Consider the following 16766-nt stretch of genomic DNA (forward strand, 5'->3'; position numbering starts at 1 on the left):
TTTTAGATTTTTTCGAGATTAAAGTCATAAAATGAGACAAAACAGTTCTGGATTTTGTTTAATTATTACTAACATTAGAACCAATGGATGACATCAAAGTGTTGAGAGCCAAAATATTTTCAGCAACCCCCCCCCCCCCCCATATGCAGAGCAAAACTTTCAAGTCCCCCCTCGACTGCCCCCAGAATTTCCGAATCCGCCCTGAATTCCTCCAGCCCCCTCACCATTTTTTGAACGCGGGCTAATCATTGACACCAGTTTCAATGTGTCCCCCCCCCCCCCCCCCCCCAAATAGCACTGCAACTGTACATTTTGCCGTAAGGCGGCGCATCCCAACACTTTTTTCCAGATCTGGTGAATTTGCAAAGGAGCAACACTTCGTATCAATTTGTTGCTCGGCAGATATTTTTGCATTTTTTATCTCCTGAGATCTACACATCTATCTTCTCTCACGATGTTCTATTTTTTGTAGAAAAACTGGAGAGACTCTGTTGAATCGAGTGTGTGTTTGGGACAGCAAATGTTAGGCACCAGATCTGATCTGCGGCCGCATACTTTCATAAGCGCGAGGTCGTGGTCGTGGAAGGTTACTGAGCATGCGCATTAACTGCATACGTACGTCAGCGCTATTCATTCGTACTCGAGACTGATTTAGCGCTACACACAAGGTTTCAGCAGTCCTTCGCGAATGTAGCACGCTTCTGTCTGTGTCGAACGAAAATGACAGATAACCAGGAAGAATTTGACGTATCTACGCGGGTTCAGTTGTGGGGAGTCCTCGGCAAAAAGCCGTTCGGACATTCAGCGAACAAATGGTCGAAAAGGTTGGTATCTGTAACTCAACGAGAATGTGAAATTTCCTAACTTTCGTTAATAAGCTTATTGCCTGTTTTGAAAGTTTCATTGTACTTTTTTGGTCCACTTCAGTATAAAAGACTTAGATTTTCCGTTTCAGGTTTTTCGTCGTGAAGGAAGGCTTTCTCCTTTACTATCCCGAAAATGAGAAGAAAGACTTCGAGAAAAAAGTACATTTTAATATTCATCCTAAGGTAAGGAAATGTTTTGGTCTACCCTGCGCCAAGTTTGGATTTCGGGTGTGACCTGCACGGCGTACCTGTGATTTTCTAATTACGATATCGAAGTTTACCGTCAGAGTACGGCATACAGGACACAAACGCCTATATACTATTTCACCTGTTATACTAGCACAATTCTATGTGTCGTATTTCAAGATTTATGGTATTTGCAGTCCTCTTGTAAAATCCTGTGTCGATCGATGCGGGGGGAGATGTAAATCAAATGGAAGGGACGTACATGGTCGTGAGGAGCAGATATCTCGTGATTTTTTTTACGTCCATGTTTGTACAGTGTATATACACAATGTAGTCACTATCGCAGGAACTACGTTTCGCCTAAGACGCTACCGGTAGATATCATTGTCGTGAGCAAGAGTTATGTCAATTGATAGGAGCTGCTGGATGTCAACACTGCCACCAGAACCAAACAAGAGCAGTGCACTGGAATCATAGCAAAAATTACCTCCCCGTCACATGTTCTTAGCGTAGTACGCAAGAGCAAATATATGGTACTCTGTCTCGCCTTCCACTACCGTAACCGTCCAACCATATATGAGATCATCGCCAATCCTCCCCTGAAGTGTAAATGATCACAAGAGTACATTCATAACCATGCATGAGAGGACAAAAATATACCTTGCAATGGTAACTTCCTGATGCCAGTAACAGAGAAATCTAGTTCCGCAATGTGTAACCGGAAAGGTCACATAGTCTGACCTGCATTCATTCTTGTTGTTGATATGTGGTATCACTTTGGTACGCCAAACGAATTTACAGAAGTCTTCACACAGATTAAAATTCAGAGGCCAGGGTTGGTGTAGGGTGATCTGTTTACATTGCGTAGGAAGTCTTTGACAAATTTACCTACGTGGCAGGCATTTCTTGCCAAAACTGATCATGGCCAAAAAGTGTAAGGGATACTGTAGTATTTTGGCGTATTAGTAATACTGCATTTGCATTGAAAAATTAATGCCATAATTGATGCTCAACTGATACTGTTGAGAATGCCGTTGTGTGTTGTAAATTTGTTGACATGTGTGGCATTAACCCTTTACCTGCCAGACAGTATCAGCTCACATCTGCCAAGTCAGCGGTATTGAGCAAAAAAAAGGGTATTGTGCCAAAACCATATGTATTTTTACCCACTTGGCTTGGTATGTTATAGCAGCTTTAGACTGTAAAAATCATGTTTACAGTATCTCTGTCTTCAGGGACCTTCAAATCTTCAAGTCAATGTTAAAATGCACCTTATACGAGACATGTTGTGCTTCACTAGTTTTTACCAACTTGACCTGATGGCGAAATATGAACTTGACAGGAAAAGGGTTGTTTACAACACATTGTCAAAAGGAGGAAGAGCTACCAGTGTAGTTACATATCATGATAAAGTTACAAGCTGGTTCCAACCTGAATGGTATTGCCCAAACTCAGGCAGTTTTTCACCCATCGGATTGTTTTGCAACTTTTTTTTTTATAATTTTTTTATTAAGCTTTTCCATTTTGCTGACACAATACAAAGACAAGACAAGAGACAAAAACAAGAAAGACACAATAGTGGCATACTGAAAAAAATAAGCCCTTTGGAGAAAAAAAAATTACACGTCTTTCAGTAATGACCATTTTCTGTTATGGATTTCTATTTGCCATTATGCTTTGCAATATATTCCTCAACATTCCGTGTTTGTTTTATCATTGCTCTAAATCCTGGAAATATCTGTTTTGCAACTCAAATATAGGAAGGAGAGTCATAATAAAATGTTCTTGAGTCAAACTGAATAAATAATTGTTTTCAGACCCAGAGGAAAGTGTTGTTTGCATTGAAATGTCATACTTTTTCAAAATTTGGAAACTTGACAATCTTTGGCCAAAATCATAAATTGATCTCACTTCTGTCTCCACATTACTCTGAAATGAATACCGTTCTATAGTATAAATGATAAATTTTTTTTGTTGGTCAATAATTAATCTACAAGTATTTAATATGTCTGGTATTTTACCAGGCAAACTAGTAAACTAGTTCTGCTATTGATTAAATTCGTCAAATACACTCACATACTCATATATATATATATATATATATATATATATATATATATATATATATATATATATATATATATATATATACACACTCACACTGATTCAATTCAGACAGTCAGAATAACAACCACATTTTGACCTGATATCATCAGAATATTTCAGATATAAGGTCTAAAACTCCCTGCATAAAAGGTCAAAAGACTATCAGTCTAAGCGGTGTGAAAGCTACCATCTGCTGCTGAAGCCATAGGGAAATCAAAGCTCCCACTTGTATTAGTTCCCATGTTGTTTATTGAAGTAACCCTACGTGACACTGTGGTTGCTACCACAACATGCCATCCTTAATGCCCCAGTGATTTATATGAGTGTAGTATTTCAGAGGTAATTGGAGGCATGTTGTAATCAATGTTTTTAGAATGTGAATTGCTTTCCAGTGATAGTTTACTGCTTGCCAGCATGCTTCACCCATCAGCAGCATATTTTATGCCAATGTTGTAGACTCTATACTTCGTGTGGATGTTGTTATCTTTTTAGGAAATAGTAAATAATATTAAAGCTAGGCAATTGATAAGTATCACAGATTTGTAGCTCAATTTTCAAAATTTGTTCCTCAATATTAACAAGTAGTACATTGCTTCAGATGCAAAATACAAATAGATTAATTTTTTTGTTTGCTACAAATTGCCATTGAAAGGCAACAGACTCACTGTAAGTCAAATTTCTGACATACCAAATAATGTATTTGTGTCTGAGAGAGCATTATGCCAGATAATGTGTTTGCATCTTAGATTGTATTTTGCCTCATGAGTCAATTGATTATGAAAAATTCTTGGTATTTCCCTTCATATGATATTCTTTGCATATTTCCTGTATTTTCCAACTGCATAAATATATTTATTTGGACACCACAGTAGCGCTTTATTTTTTATTATTTCACCTGAAATAGGAGCAGAAAATGAGGAAAAAGTCAGAACACATGAAGATCTGTGAATTATTAGGACTGTTGAGGTTACTTAAATATACTGTAGAAATATTATCCTAAAAGTCAGACAAAATCATTGCGTTTAAGAAAAATATCTTAGATGTGGCAATATTGTTTACCTGTACATTTCCAGAATAGTGTAAATACTAATCCATTTACCATCTATAAAATAGTCCATCACTTAGTTCTAGACAATAGCTGACTTTGTGAGATTACCATTGGTAACTTACATGTATAACAGCATTATGGTACATTCAATGGTATGAAGGGTTGTTGGATTTGAGTGACATGTCTACATATAATGCTACAACAGTATTTCAATGCAAGCATATGGAGGGTCTATGATGGAAGCCTATACTAGTAATGATATAAAAGTTCACACAGTTGGTACGAAAGTTCATATACCAGTAATGGTATGAAAGTTCATATACCATTGATGGTATGAAAGTTCATATACCAGTGATGGTATGAAAGTTCATATACCAGTGATGGTATGAAAGTTCATATACCAGTGATGGTATGAAAGTTCATATACCAGTGATGGTATGGAAGTTCATATACCAGTGATGGTATGGAAGTTCATATACCAATGATGGTATGAAAGTTCATATACCAATGATGGTATGAAAGTTCATATACCATTGATGGTATGAAAGTTCATATACCAGTGATGGTATGAAAGTTCATATACCAGTGATGGTATGAAAGTTCATATACCAGTGATGGTATGAAAGTTCATATACCAGTGATGGTATGAAAGTTCATATACCAGTGATGGCATGAAAGTTTATATACCAGTGATGGTATGAAAGTTTATATACCAGTGATGGCATGTAAGTTTATATACCAGTGATGGTGTGAAAGTTTATATGTCCAATGGACCAACATTTCCTCAGTTTCCCAATGTTATGAAAATGAGAAAACTATCTCCTACAGTTAGGATGTGATTCAGAATCATATTGATTGCTTCTGTTTCCTACTGTCTATGTCCAGATGTACTCATTTAAAAAAACTAAATTTGATGGCATTCCTGATTGGGTGGGTTAGACATATACTGATTTTTTTTCTCTGAGAAAAAATGACACAATCATGCAATGCTTTCACTTAAAGTGCAGTCAACAATGGCCTAGTCCCTCTTCGGAATAGTGTTGCCTTCAGAGATTTTTGGCCTTTGCCCATGGAATATTAGACTTGGTTCAAGTCGGTGAATTTAAAAAAATAAAATCATTTATAATAGTTTCTCTTGTGTCTCTCCTATTTCGTACAAACCTATTCGGAATTTGGCAGCTCACGCCAGGTTTTCCCAGCGATTGAATGCGTCACGTTTGAGTCTGCGCAGTAGTGAGTTAGTTTCTGCCGGATTCACCGACTTGGACTTCTTGCAAAGTACAGGCGGTGAGACGGACTGTGTACACAGTGACGTAGAGCAAATACAAAATGATTGACAGCCCCCGCCGTTATTCTGGCCAATAAGAAGAACGCTTGCTAATAAACCTCTGCATGCATTAAAAAGTTTGTTGTCATCTCCGTGCAAAGCTAGACATCGAGTACGTTTTATATCTGGGCGAATAATGGCATCAAGTTCGTACATCAACCGCGTTTTACAACTGATCGGTCGACCACCGCTAATCATGCGAGATTACCAAAGAAAGCTTGTTGAGAGTTACATTGAAGGAAAAGATGTGTTCGTCTGCGCACCAACCGGCAGCGGAAAATCACTGAAATACGAAGTCGCTCCACATTGTTTTGATTTCCATCGCTTTGGGCACGTAAGAGAACAGGCTACAACTGTAAGGACGGTGTCTTTTTCCATCCTTGAATAACCGGCCACGATTTTCGCATTTTGTAACATGGGCCCAACAAACAACACAGATATTTTCACACGTTTCGGTGATAGAACAGAGGTCGTACCGCACTCGACATTTTGTCAACAACGCCGTGTGAGTTTTATGCACGTCTCGTTTGGGTCAATTGGTAACTCCTCCCAATGTGTAAAATTTAGTGATGTCATCTTATGAATAAAATATGAGTAAAGAAAACGTCATCTCATGAATAATTTATAGCAACGCAAACCCTGCAAGAAAGCCAAGTCTGTGATTCCGGATGAAACTCCGTTGTATAGCGTTCACTCCACTCATCGCGTTCACCCTACTCATCGCGTCCACTCACGGGCGCGTTTCACATGAGAGCAAAATACAAATCATTGCGTTCACTCCACTCAAACATTCACAAATCACAGACTTGAACCAAGTCTAATGGAATATGGGCGAAGGCAAAAATATTCCAGCGAGGGACTAGGCTAAGTCAACAAAGACTTGAGTATGACAAGTTGTAGGTTTTCAGGTCATATTCAGGACACAGGACTGATTACATGTAAAAGGTCATCAATAGTCATGGATTTCCAAATATCTGGCTGTGGGGTCACTCAACAGTGAAATTGAAATTCGTTATTGTCAGCAGAGTTTAACATCACATAGCTTCAATCAATTACTTTATCCAAGGTCCCTCTATCACCAGGTGATAGAGGGACCGTGGTTTATCTGAAAGATATTCTTGAAGTTGAATCAATATAAATATGAGACTGGTCTTTGTCAGAGATGTGTAACATATATATTGCGTTGTATGTTATATCAATTCAAATAACTGTTTCCAGTTACTGAAGTGGCACATGTACCTCTGTGTGTGCTTTCTCTCTTCTACATTGACATTTTTATGTCTAGGTTTGGTGACTGGGCAACAAAATGACCATGAAATTATTGAAATTTAGTAGTACAGGAAAAGACAGTTCAAAGATGTCATATGAAATGGATATCAAGATCTGCTGTAATTTCACTCCAAGACAGGCTGAAAACTGCAGAAAATCTGTATCATTTCCGTACTATTGAAATGCAATTGATAAGGCTCACTCTGTGGGAAAACCCAGTCCTGTATCTGGTTGTATGCCAAAAGAAAATCATGCTTTGATGACTAGCATGTGTTACATAAAGAGGCTTTGCAAATGCATTAGGCTTTGTTTACGCTATGTATATCCCTGCACTGGATAGGGGACTCCACCCATATGCAGTGTCAATGATCCGCTGGCTACTGGTATGTGTAAACAGAGCCAGTCAGGCTGAGAGAAATTGTCACATCAGTCACTGACTGTGTTGTTTCTGTTTTGATCATCATACATGTACAAAGCATGACTTGTTGCAGAGAATTTACTTGCCAGACAGAAGAAGATGCTAATACTAGAATGTTCATTTCGAGGTTTACAGCTTTTATTAGATGTTTTATCCGGGAAATAAAATTTGGCAAGTTTTTGCAAAATTATTCCTTATTTTAAGGTGCTTACTGAACTGAGGTTTAGACGATGTGCATGACAGTTCATCTTTATTTATTCAAAGATACTTTCATAAGGAACTGTGATTTTGTGCGTTTTAAGTGAAACATTGACTTTCATTGACCTCTTTTCTTGGTGAAGATAACCGCCAAGAAATAGGTCATTGACACTGTATTTTGAACTTGCCCAAGGTTATAAAGATACCATGTGGTTGTTTCAATATTGACATTGCAAAAAAATCCAGCCAGGTATCTACACCCATCAGCCAAAATATTTGCCAGTGTGAAGTTGAACTATCATCAAATTTTAATCACATGAATTTGCAATGTTGTGTAACATGAAGTATAATATTCAAGATAAGTGGACAACAGGTGTAATTGTGCATAGGAATAGCAAACACCCCAGGCTTTGAAATAGTTGTAATTCCAAAGAGTGGTTTAGTATATTGTACTGGTACAAGCAAGCAAAGTTTCCTATTTTTAGTTTGTTGTATTATGAGTTACATGATTAAGCTCCTTTCCTTTTATATAATACATGTAGTTGAATGTCATTCTCTTATATTTTGAAGTGGTACATCAACCTATTAAAACGTTCCAAAGTTTTCTATGTGGCTAATGCCAGGTGACAATTTTATAATTGTGAGTCTGAGGTTGCACTTGTGTTTATGATATGCCATATGGACTTTAACACTTATTTCATAGCTGAATTTACCTACATCGAATAAATCACTTGTACATGATGTAGTTATTGGCTTTTATGGCAGTTGTAAAGCTTTATGTGTGTGCTCCTCAAATATCCGACCTTGTGTATACAGTAACCTTTGCAATACAACTCCAAGAATTGCAGAACAATATGTTCAAAGTCATGACTCCATGATGGCATAAACTGCATCCAGAGGACAGATTTGATAGATTTTTAGAGAGAATCGGAGCCATCAGTTGTGTTGTTAAAAGACAGATGGAAGTGTGGAAAGAATATGAAATAGTGTGCCAGTAACTCACAAACTCTTTTGAGTCGATTTTTGAGATTTTCCACATTTTTTTGTGTCAGCCGCATACCAGTATGTATAATATGTAACATTTCTTGAAACACAAACATTTTTATCTTCGTCAGTTATGTATCAATTAAGCTGTTAGATCACAAGGATGTGGACTATTTGAGCATTCTATTTTTGGAGTCTAAAGTATTAAACGGCGAGTAGCTGTACTGTAAATTGTTTTTTTTCCCACTATTACTGTTTTTAATATCAACCACAGTTTCTTGTTCTGCTCCCCAAAAGATGTTGAGATCAGCTATTAACCCTTTTCCTGCCAAGTCGGTGAAAATCCGCTTGAAATTCGGTGTAGCTAGAATCTGAGCAGCCACGGCCGTTATCCTGCCAAGGCGGTGGAAATCGGGCTACTTTTGGTACCCCCTTTCCTGCCTAGTCGACGGAACTACGTGTAGCAAACCCTTGCTCGCGCTAGGGGTCGTTCGAGGACAGGTTTTGGGCGAGGAACGGCGTTTGCTCTCGAATGGGTTCACAGAGAGTCCAACGACAGGGAAAGGTGCGGAAGCTACCCAGCCAGTCCCCATCCCGGTGGGGGACTGGTTTTTTTGGGGGGGACGAGTAGCGTACTTGGCAGGTTAGCACGTTGACGTATTCTAGCGGAGTTGGGGTAACTTGGCTCTGAGGCACTACATAGATTGCGGCCGAAATTGACCGTCTCGGCAACGCTAATCTGTAAGGCAACCGCCTAAGACCGCCTCAGCTGGCGGTGCAATTTTTTGCCAATGGTGCGAGACGAAAATCACGGACTTGGTCCTGATTGACGGGAAGTGCGGACGGATTTGACGGACTCGGCTTTCTCTAAGGCAACCGCCTAAGACCGCCTCAGCTGGCGGTGCAATTTTTTGCCAATGGTGCGAGACGAAAATCACGGACTTGGTCCTGATTGACGGGAAGTGCGGACGGATTTGACGGACTCGGCTTGATTAGTCCCTGACATGGAACTGATCCGAACGGACTTGAGCGACATTTGTGAAGGGTAACCACCGCTTTTAACCGACTTGTTACCTTCTCGAAAAGACTACCCACTCAGATGTCGGACGTTGTCGGCTGCACTTGGCTCTAGACGTTCAAGCCGTGCAACGAAACACACCGCCTCAGCCTTGCCATTCAGAAACATGGCCTCAAAATTTGATACCATTGTTCACCGACTTGGCGGCTGCGGTAAGGTGCGTGAACCGTTGTTCACCGACTTGTTACGCCTATGTTGTCCCTGTGAAGTTCGGCTAACGGCCGAGTCTAACGGGAGTTGGCAGACCTGTGTTTGGTTTATACCGTAGTATGACCGACTCAGGTAGAGGTACCTGTCGGTATATCCGAGTTTTACGCACTCGGGCGTCAATGACGGGTCGTCATCACCGCTGATGACGTAGACGTGCTGGCCACGTTATTTGAAGGAGCCATGTTTGCCCAACGGACGAGGCCGAGACAGCCGTTGACAATTTTGGCATCCTTCATCTTTGACCGCCTTAGTTGGGTAAGCCGCTCGGCAGGCGACGGTTATGACCTAAACAAGCCGCTGAAGCACTGTTCGTTGCCGTACAAGAACGAGACGGCCAGTCCATTACTGCTTAATGGGCAATCTGTCGGGTTGGCTTGTCACCGACTTGGATGACAATACGCCCTGCGCAGGCGTACTTAGAAGGGACATGAGGTTAAAGATACGGTTTCCCACCCGTACTAAACATGGGCTTGGGCCAACGTCCTTGGGTGGCAGGTGCGCATGCCACGTACCCAGCTGGACGGAATGTCAAGTTGAGATGCTAATGACATTGACTATGTTATGCTAAGTGCTCGAGGGATTTGCATCGCAAATGAGTATTATTAGCATATCAAATGGTGCGGACAGGCAATTTACATGACGGGTAGGAATGTCAGCGCCGGTTGGTGGACTGATTGCCGTAGGTCCATTATAATAACAGGTGGATGCATATATTAACACCCCTGCGTCCAATCATGTCCAGGGCTTTGTTTCCCTGTGGCTTTAAAAGGGAGGGACCTGCTAGTCTGTCGACACTGTTCCAGACATGAGCTTGACGGACCGCAAAAGTTTTCTGAAGGCGAGCAGACGACTGAAGCTCAAAGATGCAGAGTCTCCGGCGGTAGTGGTAGCGATCGTTGTGATGTCCCTAGTAAACGTTCTAAGAAGTCGGGCAAGAAACGCTCCCGTAAGGCGAAGCCATCTCCGGCTGAAAAACCCAGTGGTAAGCGTAAACGTAAGACCGATCGTTCTGCCGATGAGGATGATGACGGGTCACCGGTTGCCAGTGGTTCTCACCCGGCTGCTCCGGGAGAGACTACTTCACCTGCAGAGACTACATCTGCTCTTGTGGGAGATACTTCACCTGCACAGACTACGTCTGCTGCTGCTAGTGAGACAGTGAGTAATGAGACGGCTGATGCCATTGGTTCTCCCCCGGCTGCTCCGGGAGAGACACCACCTGTTGCTACTATGAGCCCTCATCCTGCGTCAGGAGAGGTTCCTGTGCCCAGTGCGAAAGAGCTTGAGTCCTCGTCATCAGCAGAGGCTGCCGAGCCCGCTCCTGCCATAGTTTCGTGTGCTGCGATGTCCCCGCCGAAAAAGATAGTGCGGAGGGTTCGTTATCAGGATAGCCCACCTGATTTTGAGCCAGATATGATCCTTGATGCCGCTACGGGCGAGTTCAGGCCCAGACGCCCAGACGACGGTGATATCACCGCTGAGTCCGACTCGGAGGTTGACGAGGATGCGGCAGAGGACGATGACTTTTATGACAGGCAGTATGTAGGTGAGGCAAGCTCTGACGACGATGATGACGTTGCTGCTGTGTTGGCGGAGGACGACACACCTCCTGTCTGGCGTATGTCGGAGACTACCGATGCTAATATATTTGAGGAGACCGATTTTGACCATGAGAGAGGACCGACTTTCACCTTGCCCAGCCACGCCCGTGAGCTCGATTACTTTTTTAAGTTTATTCCAGCTACACTGATCAGATTGGCCAAGGACGAGACTAATAAATACGCCAAATTCCACCAGCGACATATCGCTAGGAAAATAGATAAATACTGGCGTAACGCTGACTACCGAGAGGTGCAGGCGTTCATTGGCGTCTTAGTCTGTATGGGTATCGACCGTAAATCATCAGTGGAGGATTATTGGTCTAGCGATCCCTTTCTGAGAAACCAGGGTATTTCTACTGTGATTACCGCAGTCGCTTTCAGCAGCTTATGCGATACTTTCATCTGGCAGACCCAGAGAACGATCCACGTCGTGATCCTGATGAGGCACGCCGCCGACGTCGGTGTCAGGAGGATCCCCTGTATAAAATCAATCCATGGATGGAGCCCATAGTTGACCGGTGCGTAAATAATTATAAGATGGGTAGAGAGATCTCCATCGACGAGGGCATGGTGCGATTTAAGGGCCGTTCTAAATTTAAGCAGAGATTACCGCATAAGCCTGATCGAGACGGTTTCAAGATATGGCAGCTGTGCGACTCCACCACTGCATACATAGCTAACTTTGCACCGTACCTAGGTGTGAAATATCGGGATCGGACTGATGGGAGACGGCAGGAGCGAGGTGTGGTGAAAAGAATTACGATGGAGCTGGTCCAGCCATTCTGTGGATATAATCACAGCCTATTCTGTGATAGCCTGTTTAGCACGGTCGTTACTGCTAGAGAGCTGATGGAGACCGGATCTACATGGTCGGGAGTTTTAACCGCCGTAATCGTCGCACCATGCCCCCTCAATTAATTCCGCCGGGTAAGAGGAAGCGCCTTCCTCTGTCTGTTGGGGATATGAAAGCCACGACCAGAACGGACTCTCGTCTTAAACATCACTGCTTATCAGGATAGTAACGCTCAGGTGCTGATCTTGAATACGGTCTATCCACCCTTGGAGTGCGTGCCAGTGGGGGAGGGAGACGAGCGGCGACAAGTGCCTCTGTCGCTGTATAATTATCGCCGGTACATGGGAGGCGTCGACCGAGCCAACCAGAAGCGCAAGTACTTTCACACTGGGCGCAAGAACCACAGATGGTGGACATATCTGGCATGTTACCTGATTGATGTTGCCCTGGTAAATGCATATATATGCTTCAAGCATGTACACCCTGATAGTAAGCTGACCCATAAGATGTTTCATCTGCGTGTCGGGAAACAACTCATTGGCGGTTATTGTGGGCGATCGCAGCCCAGTGTGAGAGAGGTCGAGGCCACTGTTTCTCTTGCCTCGTACATCAATCCACAAAATCAGCCGATGCACGTTGTCAGCCGTTTGGAGGGGCGGCAGAAATGCTGTAAAGTATGTAGCAGAGAGGGTAAGACCACTGCGAGCGGACGACTGTCTGAGACGTCCAAAGGATGTAGTCTGTGCGGGGTTCATCTTCACGAGGGCGAGTGTTTTGCGGCTTTTCATCATCGCATGATGCTACGAGGTAAGAGGAGCATTGGCGTGCAGACCTCTACTCACACAGCCCCGACGACACCCATCAGCAAGAGAACCCGACGTAAATAACGGACAGGGGACAGCTTCGCCTAACAGTGGCTTGACTGTATTCTTAACACGGACCATGATCACATTTTGAGCACGGTTGTGCCGTTTGTTTGTGCTTTACGATCCCGCTGATTGTAAATTGAAACACGGATTATTTTGTACAATCCCCCGATTGTAATCTTTGTAACACGGACCATGCACTCGGACGTCGAGACAGACTCTGAGATTTATTATTCGGCATAATGTAAATTATTCCCGAATAAAATACTATCTATGGATCGCATATTTTCGTTTGTTTTGTTTAGACGGATTATTTTGTACAATTCCCCCTATTATAATTTTTGAAACACGGATCTGCCACCCCGATTGTAATTTTTGAAACACGGACCATGCACTCGGACGTCGAGACAGACTCCGAGATTTATTGTTCGGCATAATGTAAATTATTCCCGAATAAAATACTATCTATGATCGCATATTTTCGTTTGTTTGTTTTTACCCCCACTTTCGTTTTTGGCAGATCCGTAAGGACGCTATAGTAATGGATGAACGTGCGTTGTATCACGTGGGAGGGGCACAGCCCAACGGAGGCTGTGCTCGTGCGACGTAGACGTTGTACCAACCATCTGTCGTTGGGGTTAGTGCATAGAGCAGTTGCACTGTCCAGAGCTAAGGTGGTACAAAACTGCACCTTAGTAACAACTGCACAAACTAACCTGTTAGGAAACGGTAACACTAACGAGCTAAGTGTTCACTGAACTGGCCAAACTACGTACACGCCTTCCTTCAATGGCGGAACTATGTCGTTGACACTACGTCAAAGCAGACTGCAATGTGCGACTCTTCCAAGTCGTTCAAAGTACGTGGCCAAGTGACACAACCCAGGGGAAACAGGACAGGTTTGAGGGTGCTGCCGCACCCATAGCACTAACCCCTGGGTCTTCTACTAACCCACGAGAGAGGTGACGTTTCCCCGGTGTGGCCGTGCGTGCCGGCGAACGAGCTTTACTTCCGCGAAAGTAAGCTAGAAAAGGGCATAAAAGTGCACGTCCCCCGGGGCAAACAACGCCCGTGACCTCGTCATTTTCTGGACACAACCTCATCAGCGGTTGCCCCTCTATACGGGCATGCAAAAATTTTTGAAGTCTAACACGTATATGGTCGGTAATCGTACCCCGAAAATGCGGTATTTTCCCGCCAAATGCCTGGCAGGAAAGCGTGCAGGAGAGCCTATCTTCTGTAGACACGGAAAAGGGGGCCGGTTTTGACCGACTTGGCAGGATAACGGACAGGGGCGCTCGGCAGGAAAAGGGTTAAAGGTCTGGTGAAATGCCCATGTTGCAAAATCACAGAAATACAGTTGATGGTCTATAAACATTCACATTCATTTCTTTTTTTGTTTAGCGCGCGTGATTATGAAATATGGCAAAAGAAAAATGCGATGTGGGCGTGTCCGCCAAGCCTCTCCAGTCGACTTTTTTCGGCTTTCCGAAGTTTGCCTGACGCCGTATCTCATAACGGGAAGTAAGGTATTTCACACCTCCGTAATCTCCCCACGGGGGTAACTTCTAGGTTTTCCGCTTACATGATCCGGACAGTGTCGTCCTTTAATTTCACTATGGGGAGACGTTGTTATTTTAGTGGCTGTGACAGAGGCAAGAACATAACGGCTCAACTGTAAACTTTTTCGAGTTCCCGTCAAATGCTGAGTGTTTGAACCAATGTGCTTGTCTATTCTGGTTCGTACGATCGGCCACGGTCCCTGAGCCTGCCTCGCTACACGCTACACAGTTGGGATCGCGATGCAAATCAACTGCATGAACACCAACACTGAACGTTGTGACTGCCATTAAAACGAACAACAACACGGAACGTAGAGATCGCGATATAAATACCCGGTACAAATCATGGAGCACAGTCCCTCTGCAGCTCTGGACTGTGCGCATGGAGGCCATTAACATGAAGAACAATAGGTAATACCGGACCACGAGGACCGCGATGCAAATCGACCGCAACATGGATTAAAATGCACAACACGGAACCGCCAGACCGCAATGCAAATCAACTGCAACATCGAACCTTGTGGCCTCGATTAAAATTCGTATGTCTGCTATGTAGGCCTATAGCAAAGTTTCAATTCTCGTGAGCGGGCGTTCCTATGCCTGCAGTACAGTAGACAAAGTAACGTCAAATTTGTCGCGAGGGCTCGATTGCGTGCGTCGAAGTTTCAATTCTCGCGAGAGCCATTTAGCATGCTGTAGACTAGACTACATAACGTCAAATCTCTCGCGAGACTTGGCTCGATTGCAAATACGTACGACGAAAGATTGTGACGCAATACGGAAGTAGATACAGTTTTGCGAATCGCCGAGAGAGAAGCCAGATCAACAAAAGACTACAAACAGCCACGTTTTTTCTTTAATTTGCCATATCTTTTGAACAAAAATCAGTTTCGCCACTGTGGCAAATTAGGATCTTTTTTTTTCGCCACTTCGGATTTCAATTGGCATTGGCGAACGTGGCGAATAGGCAGCGCGAACAGTGTTTTGTTAGCGGATACCGGGCAGAGATAAGGCGGCGTGGGACCGCTATTCGATGTAAATGAACACAACTGTGACGTCACAGACGGCCAACCTTGACCCCGCTGAGGGCGTGACCTTGGTGTCGCAAAATGACCCGATGAAAGCAGCGCATAGAAATATCAAAAAAATTAACACTTGCGCGTACTTTTAGGTTGCAATTCTGTTGTGAGTGTAATAATAATGCCCCCCTGGAAGATATTCGGTCTCAAGAATGGGACCATTTCACCAGACCTTTAATCAGCTTTTCAACTTGGCATATACATACATAAACATTTTTATGTTGACAAGTCATATGTATATACACTGTGTTTAAAAGCTGAATACTTGGTATTTCAACATGCTTTTTAAAGTAGAACAAGAATTTGCAATTGACATAAAAAGCAAATGTAGTAAAAATCATCAGAGGTTACACCTACCTGTAATGTCAGATGAAAGAATAATTTAAATAACAATGCAGCAACGTTTCTGATCTATGCATGTATGATATTGCTGATGTTGTTCAAATATACTAGTATGCAGCACACACTTACATGTAATTGTTATCAGCGCTAAAGGAAAGGAAAGAAAACTTTTCTGATGATATATTTGCTTATTTGCTTTCAAATACATTAACTGGAGACAAATGAGATTTTCAAATTGAATTCATTGAATTTTTACAAAGCAAATAATTTGTGGTTTGACATGTTTAGTTGTGAAACTATTGATGAGCAGGAAGGTTTGTGACATGCAGTAATTATTAAAGGATGTTATTCTTGGATTAAATTCAATCAGTTTTGCTAAATTTATATCAGAGGTAAATGATTACAAAGAGACAGTGCTGTTTTAGGAGTTTGGAAAAATCAGCGTTTATGGTAATGACAATCCAATTCGTACGGTATCCATTTGGGTCATTACAGCAACATCCATCAAAACAGGATTATGAACCACTGCCTCAAGTGATTTGTTTTCAAAGGAAATACAATGAATGACAGCATGGACTGGGAAATCCGCTTGGTTTCAAGGTTGCCAATGAATTCAATTTATCATGTGACTTTAGCTTTAATCAGAAGATAATTTTGTCTGTTTGTGAGAGTAAATTAAATTTTTAAATTTATGCCTTACATAATTTATGACTGGAAATTTTTTCAAGACAATAGGGTACTGCATTTACATGTACATTGGTTAAAATTTATGTCTAACATCAGTCAGAGAGAAATATGATTTTCTTCCTCCTTCTCCCCCTCCCCTTTTCCTT

The 16766-nt window shown here is 42.5% G+C and overlaps 1 protein-coding gene across 2 annotated transcripts in view; it reads left to right on the forward strand.

The window, feature by feature from the left end:
• Window positions 1-621: 621 nt before the first annotated feature.
• The window catches only part of LOC139149499 (pleckstrin homology domain-containing family D member 1-like), a 37341-nt gene continuing 21196 nt past the window's right edge, over window positions 622-16766 (forward strand). The window contains exons 1-2 of one of the 2 annotated variants that reach the window (XM_070721283.1): window positions 622-824; window positions 956-1049. In XM_070721283.1, coding sequence (XP_070577384.1) covers window positions 721-824; window positions 956-1049 — 198 coding nt within the window. In that variant the 5' untranslated portion in view covers window positions 622-720. The remainder of the gene's footprint in view (window positions 825-955; window positions 1050-16766) is intronic. The other variant, XM_070721284.1, reaches the window with a different exon arrangement.

Source organism: Ptychodera flava, chromosome 14 (assembly GCF_041260155.1).
Source record: "Ptychodera flava strain L36383 chromosome 14, AS_Pfla_20210202, whole genome shotgun sequence".
In the NCBI taxonomy this organism is placed as follows: Eukaryota; Metazoa; Hemichordata; class Enteropneusta; family Ptychoderidae; genus Ptychodera; species Ptychodera flava.